At 34.6% G+C, this 14,497-nt stretch overlaps 1 protein-coding gene across 2 annotated transcripts in view; it reads left to right on the top strand.

Moving 5' to 3' along the window:
- The window catches only part of Taf4b (TATA-box binding protein associated factor 4b), a 129,120-nt gene that overhangs the window by 96,187 nt on the left and 18,436 nt on the right, over positions 1-14,497 (top strand). For both annotated transcript variants that reach the window (XM_048806409.1, XM_048806408.1), the window contains one exon: positions 1,096-1,200. In XM_048806409.1, the coding sequence (XP_048662366.1) occupies positions 1,096-1,200 (105 nt within the window). The remainder of the gene's footprint in view (positions 1-1,095; positions 1,201-14,497) is intronic.

Here is a 14,497-nt window from a genome sequence, read left to right as displayed (position 1 = left end):
CCTCCTCCCTCAGCCTCCAGAGTCATCAGGATTGTAGGCATGCACCATTGTGTCTGCCTTCATCCTGTTCTTAAAAAAATAAAAATTTTTTAAAAAAGTATTTAAAATTTGGTTAATGCTCTTTTGAAGAATATTGCCAGTGTTTCTCCATAGGTTACCTTCATTTGACTGTCTTGATCCTGTTAAAATAAGTGACTTTCAGCGAGCCTCATCTTGCCTCTTTGTCCTCTCCAGTAGTAAGGTTTTGATGGGAATTGAATATTGTTCCTCTTTTGGAAAAACTTAGAGACAAATTTAGAAGTATTTTGCTTTTACTTTCACACCTTATTTTTTTCAAAAAATACCTAAATGACACTTAGCTGCCTTGACGAAATGATGCCGTTTCTGCCTTTCATAGGACATCTTTCATGCACATACTCAGAAATTATACCTTGTAGATTCGGGCATTCTGGATTAGTGTGATGAAAGCTATATAAAAAAAAATCACTTCACTTTTTTTTCTGTGAAGATAAATATAGAGTAAAATCCATGATTTTTATTTGCAAAGGAGGCAGCATGATGTATTAAAAATGTTTGTAATTAATGCTTGGCTCCAAGTGCTATTTCTTTCTGTTATTACTTGTGTGACTTTTGAGAAGTTGTCATAGAATTTCACTGTCTCCATTCATAAACAAAGGATGACAAATATATTTAATTTTCATATGTTGAAGTAGTTTTTTTAAAAAAATCTAAAAGGTTGACTTTAGTGGGCCAGTCTTTCTCCAACTTGATGTTCATCATATTCTTCAGACATTTCATAATTGTGCTTACACCAGGGAGAAATTGTGGTTTAGATGCCTTTCTTTTCTTGTGTCTTGTACTCCCTTTACCTAAGTTTTTTGCCTCTTCTGGATAAAAACTAAGGACTAAAGTTCTTGTTTCTGGAAGAAAGGAGTCAGAAAACATGCCCTTGGGTATAAGGGAATCTAATATTTATTTTATACTATAACTTTATTTGGGGAAGTATACAGAAATAGGCTTAGTGATCAGTTTCTTTTTTCCTCTGAGCATGAGTGTATATAAACATGGCTGTTTTTTTTTTTTTCCATCTCCTAGTTACAGCAATTGGAACTCGCCCAGATACAGTACAGAGATGCTAATCTCACAGCTCTTGCAGCTATTGGACCAAGGAAGAAGAGACCACTCGAATCTGGAAGTGAGGTACTGACATAGCACCCATTATTTTATTTTTTATATCAAGCAAGCATGCTAAAAAGACGCAAAGAGATGGAAATAGTTTGCCCTGCTCTGCATGTTGTTGCTGCCAAACTCTTAGACAATTTTTTCCAGGTTTTTAAGATGTATGTCCTTTTGAAAATTTATTCCTACTTTTACTTACTCAAACTTCTTCCTTTCCCCCCATCTCCAGTTGTACTGAGTCTATTTCAACTTTTTGTTTCTGTGTATTCTTTCTAGAGGTTTTATATAATCTTTTCCCCTCTGTTTATCTAAATCTAGCTCATCTGTTAAGATTGAATCTGCTATCTTATTTCTTCCCTGAACCCTGATTATTCATTTCTACACCAACTTCTCCTTTTGTGAGCACTGAATGTGTTTGCATGGCTTAATTGTTGTCTTATTATTTCTTGAAAGAATATGTTTTCTTATCTTAGATTATAAACTTCTTGAGCAAGGATTATTGTCCTATGGGCTAATGTTCCCTGTAGAACTGACCGCATCTATATGCTCAATAAATATTGTTAATTGTTTGATTAATACTAAGGAAGGATCTTATTTATATCTTCAAAGAAATTATTTGAAATATTAGTCTTTGAGTTGAATTATCAGAGCTGACTGAGATAAAGGTCCCATAAGAGCACTGGGATGGGGTCAGCAATAAAAGAGTGACAACTCATCTGTTCTGCCCATAGAATTTAAATGAACTTTGAGGCAGCTTCCTACCAGCCTTGACCCTGAATATTGACAGTTCCTAAGCAAATGCCAATCACCTTAATCGAAGAAAGATTAAATAATTCTAATTATTTTTTATTTCTAATATGATATGTTCCTTAGCCCGTACCCAATCAGATGTAACTACCATTATGTTTTTTCATATCTCTTCAGAAATATTTTATGAATGTGGACATATATCAAGGTGTATTCCCAAAGCTATTTGTTTGATTTTTTTTTTTTTAAATAATTCTCATCATAGATTATTTTTTTTAGAGAGAGAGGGAGAGAATTTTTTAATATTTATTTTTAGTTGGACACAACATCTTTGTTTGTATGTGGTGCTGAGGATCGAACCCGGGCCGCACGCACGACAGGCGAGTGCGCTACCGCTTGAGCCACATCCCCAGCCCTTGTTTGATTTTTTTACTTAAAGATCAAACTATACCTATTGTTCTGCCCTTGGTATTTTCTTCTTCCCATAATTTGCTTCATATAATTTGTTTTTCTGGGCATATGACATTACTGTATTTAGATAAACCATAGTTTTTTTTTTTTCCCCAATCAGTTCTTAACAAACATTAGATTTTTACTTTTATTGCCTCAAAGAACACCCTTATACTTACACTGTAGTGTGCTGGAACAGTGCAGCTAGAGGTGAAAATCTAGAAATTGAACCCCTGGATTGAAGAATATGCATATTAGGAAAACCTTTATGGAAAAACTCAAATGTATGCAAACATAGACAGTCTGAGGATATAACTCAGTGATAGAGCACTTCTTATCATGTGTAAGCCCCTGAATGCAATCCCCCCAGTATTGGGGAAGGGGGATAATGAGCCTCCATATACCCTGCTCTACCAACTATTGATTTAGGCCTGACCTTGTTTCATTTATACCTGCACTAGGTAAGTTTTTCACCTCTCAAACTACTTGAAAGTCAAGCCTACATTCATTTATTCACAACTATTATTTATTGCTTTTGATTTTTGATAATTCCCTCTAAATAACATTTATCAGTTTTTAATATCCATTCGTGCCTATCTTGTATATTCCCATTAATACTAGAGACTATGTTTGCCATCTCATGATTGAAAATGCAATTTGTAATAGTGTTTAAGTGATGAGTAAATTGAGTAATTTTTCATGTGTGTACTGACACATTCAGTTGGCCTTTTTCCCACTGAATTTTGTGTTTTAATTGATTAAAAAAAGTTATAAACATCCCCTCTTATTTTCTTTTAAGTTTGGGCTTTATTCACCTAAAAGTTTTTACCTTTATTCATCTAAAATTTTAATTTTTCTTTCATTCTGTCTTTTAGGATTGTTTTCTATTTAGAAAGTCCATTGGTAACTAGTACTTTAATCATTTTATTTTGTTAGGTGTAAATCTTTGGTTCATGCAGTTCAGATATAGGTTTAGCTTTATTTCTTCCACCCTCCCCTATTCCCCTCTGGCTAATAAATTGTTCCAACACTATTTACTTAATAATTCTTTCCCTACTGATTTGAAATGCCACCTTTATTGCACACAGTTTTGTATCAAATGCAAATTTTCATATGTATTTGAGTCATTTCTGTACACTGAACCAATCCTATCTAATAGAATTTTCTATGGTTATGTTGATAATGCCACATATGGCTGTTGAGCTCTTAAAATGAGGCTAGTATGACTGAGGAAATGATTTTTTAATTTTTTCAAAATTAGCATTATTTTAATAGTCATATATGGTTGGTAGCTACTATATTGCACAGTGTGGAAGGACTGTTCTCCTGGTTGGATAGGGGTGTGTACACACACGTACATACGTGTAAACACACCGGGGATCAAACCCAGGGCCTCACATGCTATGTCAAGAGCTCTATTACTGAGCTTATATCCCTAGCCTCTGTACATCTATAGCTGTTTACATATTAATACTAAAGCCTTTTTCTTTTTTTTTTTTCTGACTTAAGCCATTTTTAAGTGTATAGTTATGTAATATTAAGCATATTTACATTCTTGAAAAGATCTTTTTCATTTTATAAAACTAAAATTCTATACCCATTACACAATTCCTCATTTCTCCCTTCCCTAACTCTCTGGTCACCCCCAGTCAACTTTTACTTCTATGAATTTGACTACTTGGATAACTCATAGGAGTGGAATTGTACAACATTTGTCCTTTGTGATTGGCTTATTTGACTTACCATAATGTTCTCAAAGTCCCATATGGCAAAACTAGTGTAATGGTCAATTTGAATTGTCAACATGATTGGATTAAGAGATACCCAGGATTAGGAGGATTTTGTGTCAGTGAGGGTGTGTCTAGGAATGATTGGCATGTGGGATATTAACTGAAATGGAGACCCTCCCTAAGCGTGAGCAGCACCAACCAGTAGGTTGATGTCTTGGATGGAATAAAAGTTGCAAGACCAAAGCAGCAGCAGCAGCAGCAGCAGCAGCAGCAGGTGCAAGCTCCATTCTTCTTGAATGGCTTCTTGAATGCTGCTGTGATCATGGGATTCTCGCTTCTTCATTCTTCCAACGCAGACTCTGAACAGTGATTGTCCAGAAGGCTTAGGTCTGAAACTAGGGTAACATCCTTGATCCCTCTTGTTCTGGGGCTTTGGCCTCTTTGATTGTGTAGCTGCTGGTTCTTCCAATTCTCCAGCCTGCAGGCGGCCATTGTGGACTGTCCAGCTTCTGGTCTGCTTTTCATAATTACACTTCCTGTTGATTCTGTTCCTCTACAGAACCCTAATACAACTAGTCCAGTAGAGAAATTTTCATTTCTACTTTTCTAGTGTGGGACAACCCACTACCCCATTTTTTTTTTGGTTCACTTATATATCAATGTGTGTAAATATCTTATTAAAATTGGGGCATTCCTCATTAAGGATATTATAAATAGGCCTTGTTAAGCATAGTTTTTCTTTTATGAGAAGAATACTTAATAATTTTTTCATCCACGTAGATATTATTTATAGTATTATAACTCATTTGAGAACGAGTTATAAAGATGTCTAAGTTCCTTTCCTACTTTTCTATTCTAGTAGCATTATATAACAAATTATTTTAAATGCTCACATGCAGGAAATCATCATGGCACATGGGGTTATACATATACATTGGATTTAGACACATCTGAGTTTCATGGTTGCCTCTGTTAGACTTTGTAATTTTGGACAAATTCTTTAAACCCCAGTCCTCAATTAGCCTGCTCTGTTAGATGGGTATAATTACCTGCCTTACAATGCTTTAAGGATTTGTTTATTTGAAGTACTTAATTAGTTTCTGGCCTCAGATAAGTGCTTAATAATTTTTAATATTTATCATCATACTTATAACACCATTATTTCAGCCCTAATTATTCGTGAATTTGAAATGTTAATCATTAATTTCTCCATTCATTTTAGTCTTGTTTGAGTTTGTCACAAATTTAGAGATTAAATGTTTTCCAATTTATAAGTCAGATTTTTAAGTGTTTTTTATTCATTGTATATTTGAGTCCCTAGGAGTATTACAAGAAGCAAATGTGACATTTGTCTTCAAAGCAGTGTTAAAGTCAATTTATGTGACTTACCTCTTAGTATTAAGATGTAAAAATATTTAATTTTTTTCTTTCAAAACAGATGTTTTGTGATTTGGATATAAATATATTGAACTGCCTGGCTCCCATTGTGTTGCCTTGAATTTAAGCTTAGGTAGACGTCAGACATTTGGTTAATGCTATTTTGAACTGAACTATTTCTTCAATCAAGTGGTGACATTTTAGTATAATTCTTATCTGAAAATTAGCTGAAGACTACTTTTATTTTGTTGATTTTTATTCACGGTATTTTAACCATAAGTCTTTTTTTAATATTTATTTTTTAGTTATAGGTGAATACACAATATCTTTATTTCATTTTTATGTAGTGCTGAGGATCGAACCCAGTATCTCACATGTGCTAGGCAAGCACTCTACCACTGAGCCACAACCCCAGCACCGCCCCCCCCGCACACACACTTTTTAATGGGAAACAGGAACCCTGTTGCATGTTTGTTCAGTATACCACTGAAACATGGAAACAACTCGGAGAAGAAAGGGAATATTGTGTAAGGTGTATTTTAAGCAAAATATACCAGGTATACATATACAAAATTTGAAGTGTGGTTTCTACTGAATGCTCATGGCTTTCACAGCAATATAAAGTCTAAAAATTGTTAAATATGACCAGTAAGAAGTTTGGTCCCTTCTCTGTACTTTTGTAACTCCAAAATTGATTTTATATATAATCATGTGATTTTTAAAGACATATTTTAAATGAACCTACTCTTACACTTCAACAAAAAAAAACATTGTTATTAATGTTGGGCCATTAATACATCACAGAACTATTTGAAAGCACTGCTAATGGGGGAAAAGGATAGATTCTTTCTGATTCAAGGATCTTTAACACAGGAAGTAAAGTTTTAAAATTCCACAGAACCCCAAACACATTATCTGCATAATATCTATACATAAAACACACAAGCAAATATGATAAATATTAAAGAATTTTCTGTTTTTCTATATCAATATCTGTACAGCTTACTTAATTCAAAAACTAACTTCATCCACTTCAAACCACATCAGTAAATTAAGGATATATCGAATGTATTCCACTGTAGTAAATTTTAACTCTCTCCCCCAAGCCAGTAGACTCATGGTATAAATTTTTGCTTCAAAATGATAACTGGTACTGACTGCTCTTTGTCAAGACAATCAGAGGAGACAGTATCTGGTGCTTTTCAGCTTTACCAAGACTTCTAAAGATATTAGTATCAACTTTCAAAGGCCAGGTAAATATACATCTTTTACAAATATATTATTTTTAAGGAAAGGGGAAGTTTTACACTTTGTTTTATTATGACAGAAAAAAATACTAATTCCTCCAATTTACCATCAACAAAAAAATGGTAATTTCTGAATTTTACAGGTACTAAGTCACTCTGGGGAGTGAAAGCCAGCTAGTTCAGTAGAAGTGATGATGCCCCTGATTTTTAAAACAAGCACAGAAAACATTCACTAACAGCTTCCCGCCCATAACAAAAAATAAAGTCTGACAAAGCTGGATGGGAGTGTCCTGAAAAGGCAGTGATGGCATCAGAGAGGATTCTATTCAAGAGTACTTGGAACTCTGATAGTTGGTGTGTGTCCATATGAGGCAAAAGGAAATTCAGGAAGCAGAGTGTGATGGAGTCCGTTACTTTGTCTTCTTCAGAGAAGATGGTATTAGGGATTTATGGGGAAAAGTAATTTTCTTCATCACTGCTTTCCTGTGAGTTCATTCCAGCCTTTATTGGGATACAGCTTCCCCCGGATGCAGCACTAGGACCTGTGGTAGTCCTCTCAAACATAGACTGCCCTCACATTTCTTTGTATCTCTCAGAAAATATTTTGTGCCTTTTCTATTCCTATCTAATTTATAAAAGGATAATTATACAGAAATATTAAAACCAGAACTCCTTGGAATGTAATACTTAGATCAAAGTTCAGGAATAACTTTCTGAAAGTGTTTAAACTAGCATGAATTTATCTTGGTATATAATCCCTGAGATTATTTCTGGTGTTAGCCTTCTATAAGTCTCTTAAGATTCTTTGAAATGAAGAGTAATCTCCCTGAAAGAGTATTATAGAAAGAAGATCACTCAGTCAACAAATGATAGTGATTTTGTCGGGGAGGGAGAGCTCTTATGTTTGCCGTAATACTGCTTACTTACTAGAGCTTTTTATTTAAGAGGAGGTGTTTGACTATGGTCACGGAACGTGTCTAATTGGTATAGAAGAATAGGAAAAATAGCTCTTAAGTTTCTTGGATATCCTTTTTGAAAGATTCCATGTATATATTAGGTTAAACCATGTGATCTTGCCCATTTTATTGGTGAAAATGAATATATAATTCAATTACATATGCATAACTCAGAAAATACATATATGCTGGGCTTGGTGGCACATGTAATCCCAGTGGCTCAGGAGGCTGGGGCAGGAAGATAGCAAGTTTGAGACTAGCCTTAGCAAATTAGTGAGGTCCAAACCAACTTGGTGAGACCCTGTCTTAGAATAAAAGAACTGAGAATGTAGCTCAGTGCTAAGTGCCTCTGGATTCAATCTCTAGAACCAATTAAAAAAAAAAAAAAGAAACAAACAAACAAAAAAAGTACATACTATTAATAGTTTACCTTCATCAAGCAATTAGAATGTATTATTTTCATTAGACTTCACAATTTCTCTGTAAGCTTATACTGTTGCTTTCTCTAAATGAAAAACACGAGTTACAGAGAGGATTAGTTGCCATCTAAAATTACATGGTTATTAAGTAGAGGAACCCATATACACTTCTACAGAATTTGGTGTTTGAGTTCTTATTCAATATGATCCCATTATAGGTCATAATGGGATCATATTGAATATGCTGTACTACAACTTGTAGACAATCTATTTTGGACTTTGTATTAGCAGGGCTCTCCAGAGAAACAGAATCAACAAGGTATATATAGATATCTAAGAGGGAATTTTTAAATGGGGATTAGCTCACACAACTAGGGAGGCTGGAAACTCCTATGATATGTTGTATGCAACTTGGAGATACAGGAAATTTGGTGGTATAATTTAGCCTGATTTTTGAAAACCAGGGGAGCCAGTGATGTAACTCTCAGTCCAAGGCAGAAGAGAATTGAGTATTGGTATAATTTCTGGAGTAAGAACCTGGGCTCCGATGTCTAAAGGCAGGGGAGCATGAGTGTCTTTGTTCCAGAAGACAGCAAATTTGCCCTTCTATCTTTTTGCTCTGTGGGTCCTTTGTGGATTAGATCATGCCCTCCCAAATGGTGAGGGTGGATCTTTTATATTCAGTCTACTAATCAAATGCTAGTCTCATCTGAAAAGACTTATATTACAAAGTAATATTCTCCCAGTTGTCTGGGTACCCCTAAATTCAGTCAACCTGACACATAAATTAACTATGAAAGACATTTTCCCATACAGGTACCTGCTCTTGTGTCATAATTCATTGATCCACTGATTGGTAGACATTGAGAATATTTTCACTTATTTATTATAAACAATGAACATCTATATCTTAATAAACTCATTTATTTTGTAGGATTGATTTCTAGAAGTAGAAATTCTGGGTCAAAGTATATGTACATCCTAAAATTTAATAAATAAATATTTTCATAATATAAATATCATGTCTAAAAATAGCAATATCTAAAAATATCATGTCATTTTCTACCAATGAGTGCCTATTTATTCATTCCCTTGCTAGCAACATATATGATCATTTATAAATGTTTGTCACTACAGTTTTTATTTATTGCATCTCTACCATTTCAAAGTGTCCTCAAAGTTGAGGTTCTGTTTCTATGTGGAAACATGGTACAGAAGTGTTGGGAACCTCTGAAATACCCTTTAATACCTGGATTTTAAATGTTTATTTAAATACTAAAATCATTTACAGAAAATTTTCCATAATAGAAATGTGTATGTTTTGAAACAGAAAACCAGATTGAATTGTTATGGATATTTGGATGACATTAAGTGGACATTATTTTCTTGACCATATTTGCTATTTCTTATCACTTGAGGGTATGGTTAGATTATAATTGTAATATTGTCTGAAATGATTTTAGAAAGACCAAAGCCTTAATATAGTTTGAGACAAACTATTTCTCAAAGAAAGGTATCTCCTTCTGGTTGCCATTCCAGGTGATTCTTCCATCTGGAAAGATACTAAGTAATTTAACTAAAAGGCTACTGATCTGAAAGCCCCAAATTTTATCTTCATTTCCTTAAGGGGCTCAGGTAGTAACCATTCTTTACCCCCATCTTCTACCAGACTGTTTTTGGCGGGGGGAGGTGTCAGTGAGGACTGATAACAGACAAGTGTTCAGCGTTTGCTATTATCATAGCAGACTTATGAGAGGTTTAAACCAATTTGTTATCTAATGCTGTTTATCAGTATCATACAGATTCAGTAGAATTTAGAGAATTTTATTACTTCAGATAAAGAAGCAGTTCTTTATATTTTAAAGTATAGTTTTTGTGTTCTGTTTTGTTCATTCTAAATTAAACATATCCACCTCTTTATCTATAAGTGACCTAAATATAAATCTCAACTTAAAAATTGACTTTTTGGGGTCAGCTATCTTTAGTGACTTTCTGTGAAATGTGTTGAATTGCACATTATGGGTTTATCTTTCCTTCTCCCCAAATTCCCCATAAATGATCTTTATTTGCAAGAATAAAGAATAGCAATAAGTATTCGGTAGTATTTAATAGTTATGTGACTTTTAAATACGAAAAAATTGGCAAGGATTACCAGTTAGTTGAGGAAAGCCTCTTCTGCAGAAAATAAAAGGCAGAATATGGAAGAAAAACAAGGTATGAAGCAGAAGGAATTTGAAGGGAGAAAAAAAGGAAAAAAGAAAGGAAGTGGAATATATCACAACCATTGTACAAAATTAGAAGACTAATTTAAAATAATCAGAGAAAGTGAATGACTCTTTGGAAATGGAAAATATGATGCCAGAAATAAGCGATATTAGAAGAATTGCAAGTTAGTCATGACAACCTCAAGTAAATATTGGAAAAAAAAAAAAAGAAGAAGATAGTGTGCTAAATTTGTATTGGGTCAGATTAGCTAATCTAGAACTGTTTCCCAGAATCCTTTTTCTTTCATAGTTCATGGTGAGCATGGGCCTTGTGGTGTTTTGATTCTAAAAAGTAGAAGTGAAACCACAGTCATTGTCTTGTATTTGGCAGATTGGTGTGGGTATACTAGGCGTTATTGTCCTTGCAAACATCATTGACATGGAGGGCTCTTCAGCTCCTCCTCTCTGGGCTTCTCCAAACATTGAGCTAAACTCAGCACCAATACAGAGTCGACAGCTGAACATAAGCTGTCTAACCAGGCTCACAATTACAGGTAGCCAAATCTCCATATTCTATATCATCTCTTGTATTCTCTGAGCAAATGCTAACTGATGTAGAAATTTGTACTGTAGTTAGCTACAGAGAAATAGCACCTTGAACATGGTTTCCTGAATTAGTTCTGGGTTTTGTAGAATTGTTTCTCTAATTAGATCTAAAGATAATAATTACCCTGTTTTTAGTAGTAAAGGTGACAAGGTAGTCCATGGCACTCAGTGAAAAAGTAATTACCAATTGTAGACACTAAAAATCAAGTGCCCTTGGAAGGCACAGTTTTTAGGACAACAGGTATTTACTACCACAGAACACTTAAGTGAAAACATGAGTTGTGGGATAGGTATTTTTCTTCACAGAACACTGGAGAACTTAGGCAAAGAAAAGGCTTCAAATTCTGAGCTCAGAATCCACAGAAGGAAATTAAAGCCTCTGTGATTGCCCTAAGAGAAATCTTTACTTCTTGTATCCAAAAGCAGAGATTTCTGGAAACTAAATCTAAAATCTATTCCTGCAGGTAACTGAATTATAACACAAATTGAATTTCTAGTCTTGTCCGATTTTTTTGTGTTAAAATTGTAACATTTTGTGGGGGGAAAATGGAAACCAAAAATTGAGAACTGGAATATGAATAGATTCTTATGAAGGTGGGTACCTAATTCCTCAGTTTTGTCCTGCCATCTGTGCCAGTCCTTCTAGCCCTGTCTAAGGGAGGTTAGTCTCTGAAGGTAAGTGGACTGCTTCCCTTGCAAATGGACTACTGATCTTCCTCAGAACCTCCCTTCACTACTTCTCATTGCTTCTATACCTATAATCAGGCTCATCTTACAGTGTCCATAGGATGTGGTACTAAGTGTGACCCATGATGACACAAATTGCATGGTTTTGCCTGAATCCTGGGGCGGCGGGAAGTGGCGAGGATGGAATGAATGGACCTGAGTATAGATTCAGAGTAGAAGGCTATAAAGTTGGACCAGGCTGACTTTATTGATAGGGATTCACCAAACAAAGATTTTTGATAGAAGATATTAGGTCAGAGGGCTAGGAAAGGCTTTTAATAAGTGTTTATTTGTTTATTTTGGGTTGGTTGAAAGACCCAAAGGTGGCCAAAACTAAGTGACAATAGAGTTGTATTGTATAGTATGCATATTTGTTTCCAAAGGCTTTAGAGACTGAGATGACAGAGGAAATTTATCATGTAAGACTTGATCACATATGTCCTTCTGGTGTGTCCAGAGGAGACTTCTTTTATCATACTTAGGAGAAATACATTCATGAAGGGAACCTCAGCAACCTTGAACAGCTCTGCTATTTGCTTTAAGCTGGTTATGAAGGGGAGCTCCTGCCATCAAACTAGGCTCCCTGAATTTATTGTGAATGATGGAATCCCAGGTGACAGAAACAAATAGCAGAACTTAATTGCTAAAGATAAGGTGGATTTGGTTACTGTCAGAGTTAGTAAAGCCAATTCAGGAATCAGAATAGTCTGAGTTACAGATATTTGGTATTGACGAGTCAATCATGATATTCTAGGTCTAAAATAGATGGTCAGCCTGTTAAGTCTCCCTGGATTTGTCTAAACAGAAGAACTCTAGGTATTGTAAAGAGAAGTATGACTTGGATTAAGTCAGTAAAAGCTACAGGCCTCTAGGAATTAGACTGTGGTGTAAATTTCTAGCTGATTTGAGCCTCCTGGGATTGGTGCTTTTTGACTAGTTTTTGCAGCAGATGGCGAGATCACAACAGCTCTTCCTGTGTCTAGCCCCTTTTAGTGTTGGATATTTTAACTAAGAAGTAATAAGATTTCACTAAATCATGGTCAGATTTTTTTAAACTTGGGTCATGAGTGTGAAATCCTTAAAATTTATGTTAAAAGTAGGTGTATATACAATTTTATATTAAAAGGAAGGAAATTGTAGCAACTTTTGATGTTTCTTAATCTCTGTTAGAGAAATTAATCTACCCAAATGATCCATTAAGCATTCAGAGTGTTTTTTGGTTCCTTGGAAAGAGGAAAAATAAATTTTTGCTTGTTTGCTTGTCAAAAGCTAGGAAAGAGAAAATTTTTCTATGTAGTGAATTAGATGTCAGAAAAAAAATTCTTTTTGTTCCCGATTTTCAGTTTGTGATATTATCTTAATTTAAAACATTTAAAATAATTTTCAATAAATTCAAAATTTTAAACATTTTGGAATAATCACACAAACAAGTACATAGAGTTATATATAGGCCCTTAATTAGTCCCCAAACATAAGCCAGTTCATAGACTAAAAAACCTTTGAATTAAGAGAAAACCTGGTCCTCTTGAACACAGACCCTGCCACACATCTAAAAATTTATACTGTAAATCAAGCCTTTTCTCCAAGGATCTGCCTGCAGCCTGTTGCCAGGGTAATAGTGCATTAGAGAAGGGGAAATTTAAGGTTAAAAGGGATTCTAGTCAGTGTCTTCTTACATGAATTCTAGAAGACCTAAAGCAACACTATTTTCCATCAATATCAATGGAATTTGACTCTGGTCTGTCACACAGTGGGCCCCTCAACCAACACTAGAGATATTTTCACATTTCTGGAATGCATAATTGAAATAGATGTATTCAATAGCTGAGTTCTCCCTTTGGTTCTCTGGCCCATGGAAGTGAGAGAAAGTACAAGCCACTAAATTTGCATCTGCCTGGCAAAATACTAAGGATTTGAAAAATGCTGAAGTAGTGATTTCTACTATGTCCTCATTTGGCTTTGAGGAAGACAGGTGCATCTTTGAGAATGACAGTGGATTATTGTAAACTTATCAGGTGGTGGTTTCTATTACAGTTGTTTCTGATGTGCCTATTAGTAAACCCAGTTCCTCACCATCAGAATCAGTTTGCTTTTAGCTGTTGAGGCCAGCAGGGCGCCTTTATTAGCCTCATAAAACCTCAGGGTTACATCAAATCTTATATGATAGTATAGTCTGAGGTCCTGGACAGCCTCTTCCTGACACAAATTATATCAGTCCATTATATTAATACCATTCTGATTGTTCTGGTGAGTAAGAAGTAATTACTCCTTCAAACATTTTGGTAAGGTACAGGCATGTTGAACAATAAATCCCATCAAAATTGAGAATCTTGAATGAACTTTATAGGGGTTTAATGATTCAGAGCATAAGATACTCTTTCCAAGGTAAAAGATAACTTGCTGAATCTGGCCTGTGCCATCACAAAGAGGCACATTTGGATCTTAAAGGAAACATATACCTTATTTTAATAAAATGGAGAATGTCCCCATTTCCATGAACACAGCTATGTTCCATGGCCCCAGTCAGAAGCTCCAAAGCCATTGTTTTTCATACAGTATCTGGAGTCAATTCTGTCCTCTTACTATTTTATTTCTAGTGGACCCTTCACTATCAACTCTTCTCAGGTCACTTTTCATGTCAATTAAACCTTTAAACTTCTCAGATTGGTGATTTCTTTTAGTTTGTCCCTTCATTGTTAATATGAATTTTTAAATCAAAAATGTTTGTTTTTATCAAAATAAATACATATTATAGAAAATGTAAAAGAAAAGTTATCCACATTCTATCACATTTTTACAAAATTCATATTGTAATAATACTTTTGGTAATCTTTTTAATGTAATGATATAATGTGT

The sequence above is a fragment of the Marmota marmota genome, unplaced genomic scaffold (assembly GCF_001458135.2).
Source record: "Marmota marmota marmota unplaced genomic scaffold, marMar, whole genome shotgun sequence".
Lineage (NCBI taxonomy): Eukaryota > Metazoa > Chordata > Mammalia > Rodentia > Sciuridae > Marmota > Marmota marmota.
The sequence above is the reverse complement of the archived record's forward strand: the minus strand, read 5'-3'. Positions and strand labels throughout refer to the sequence as shown.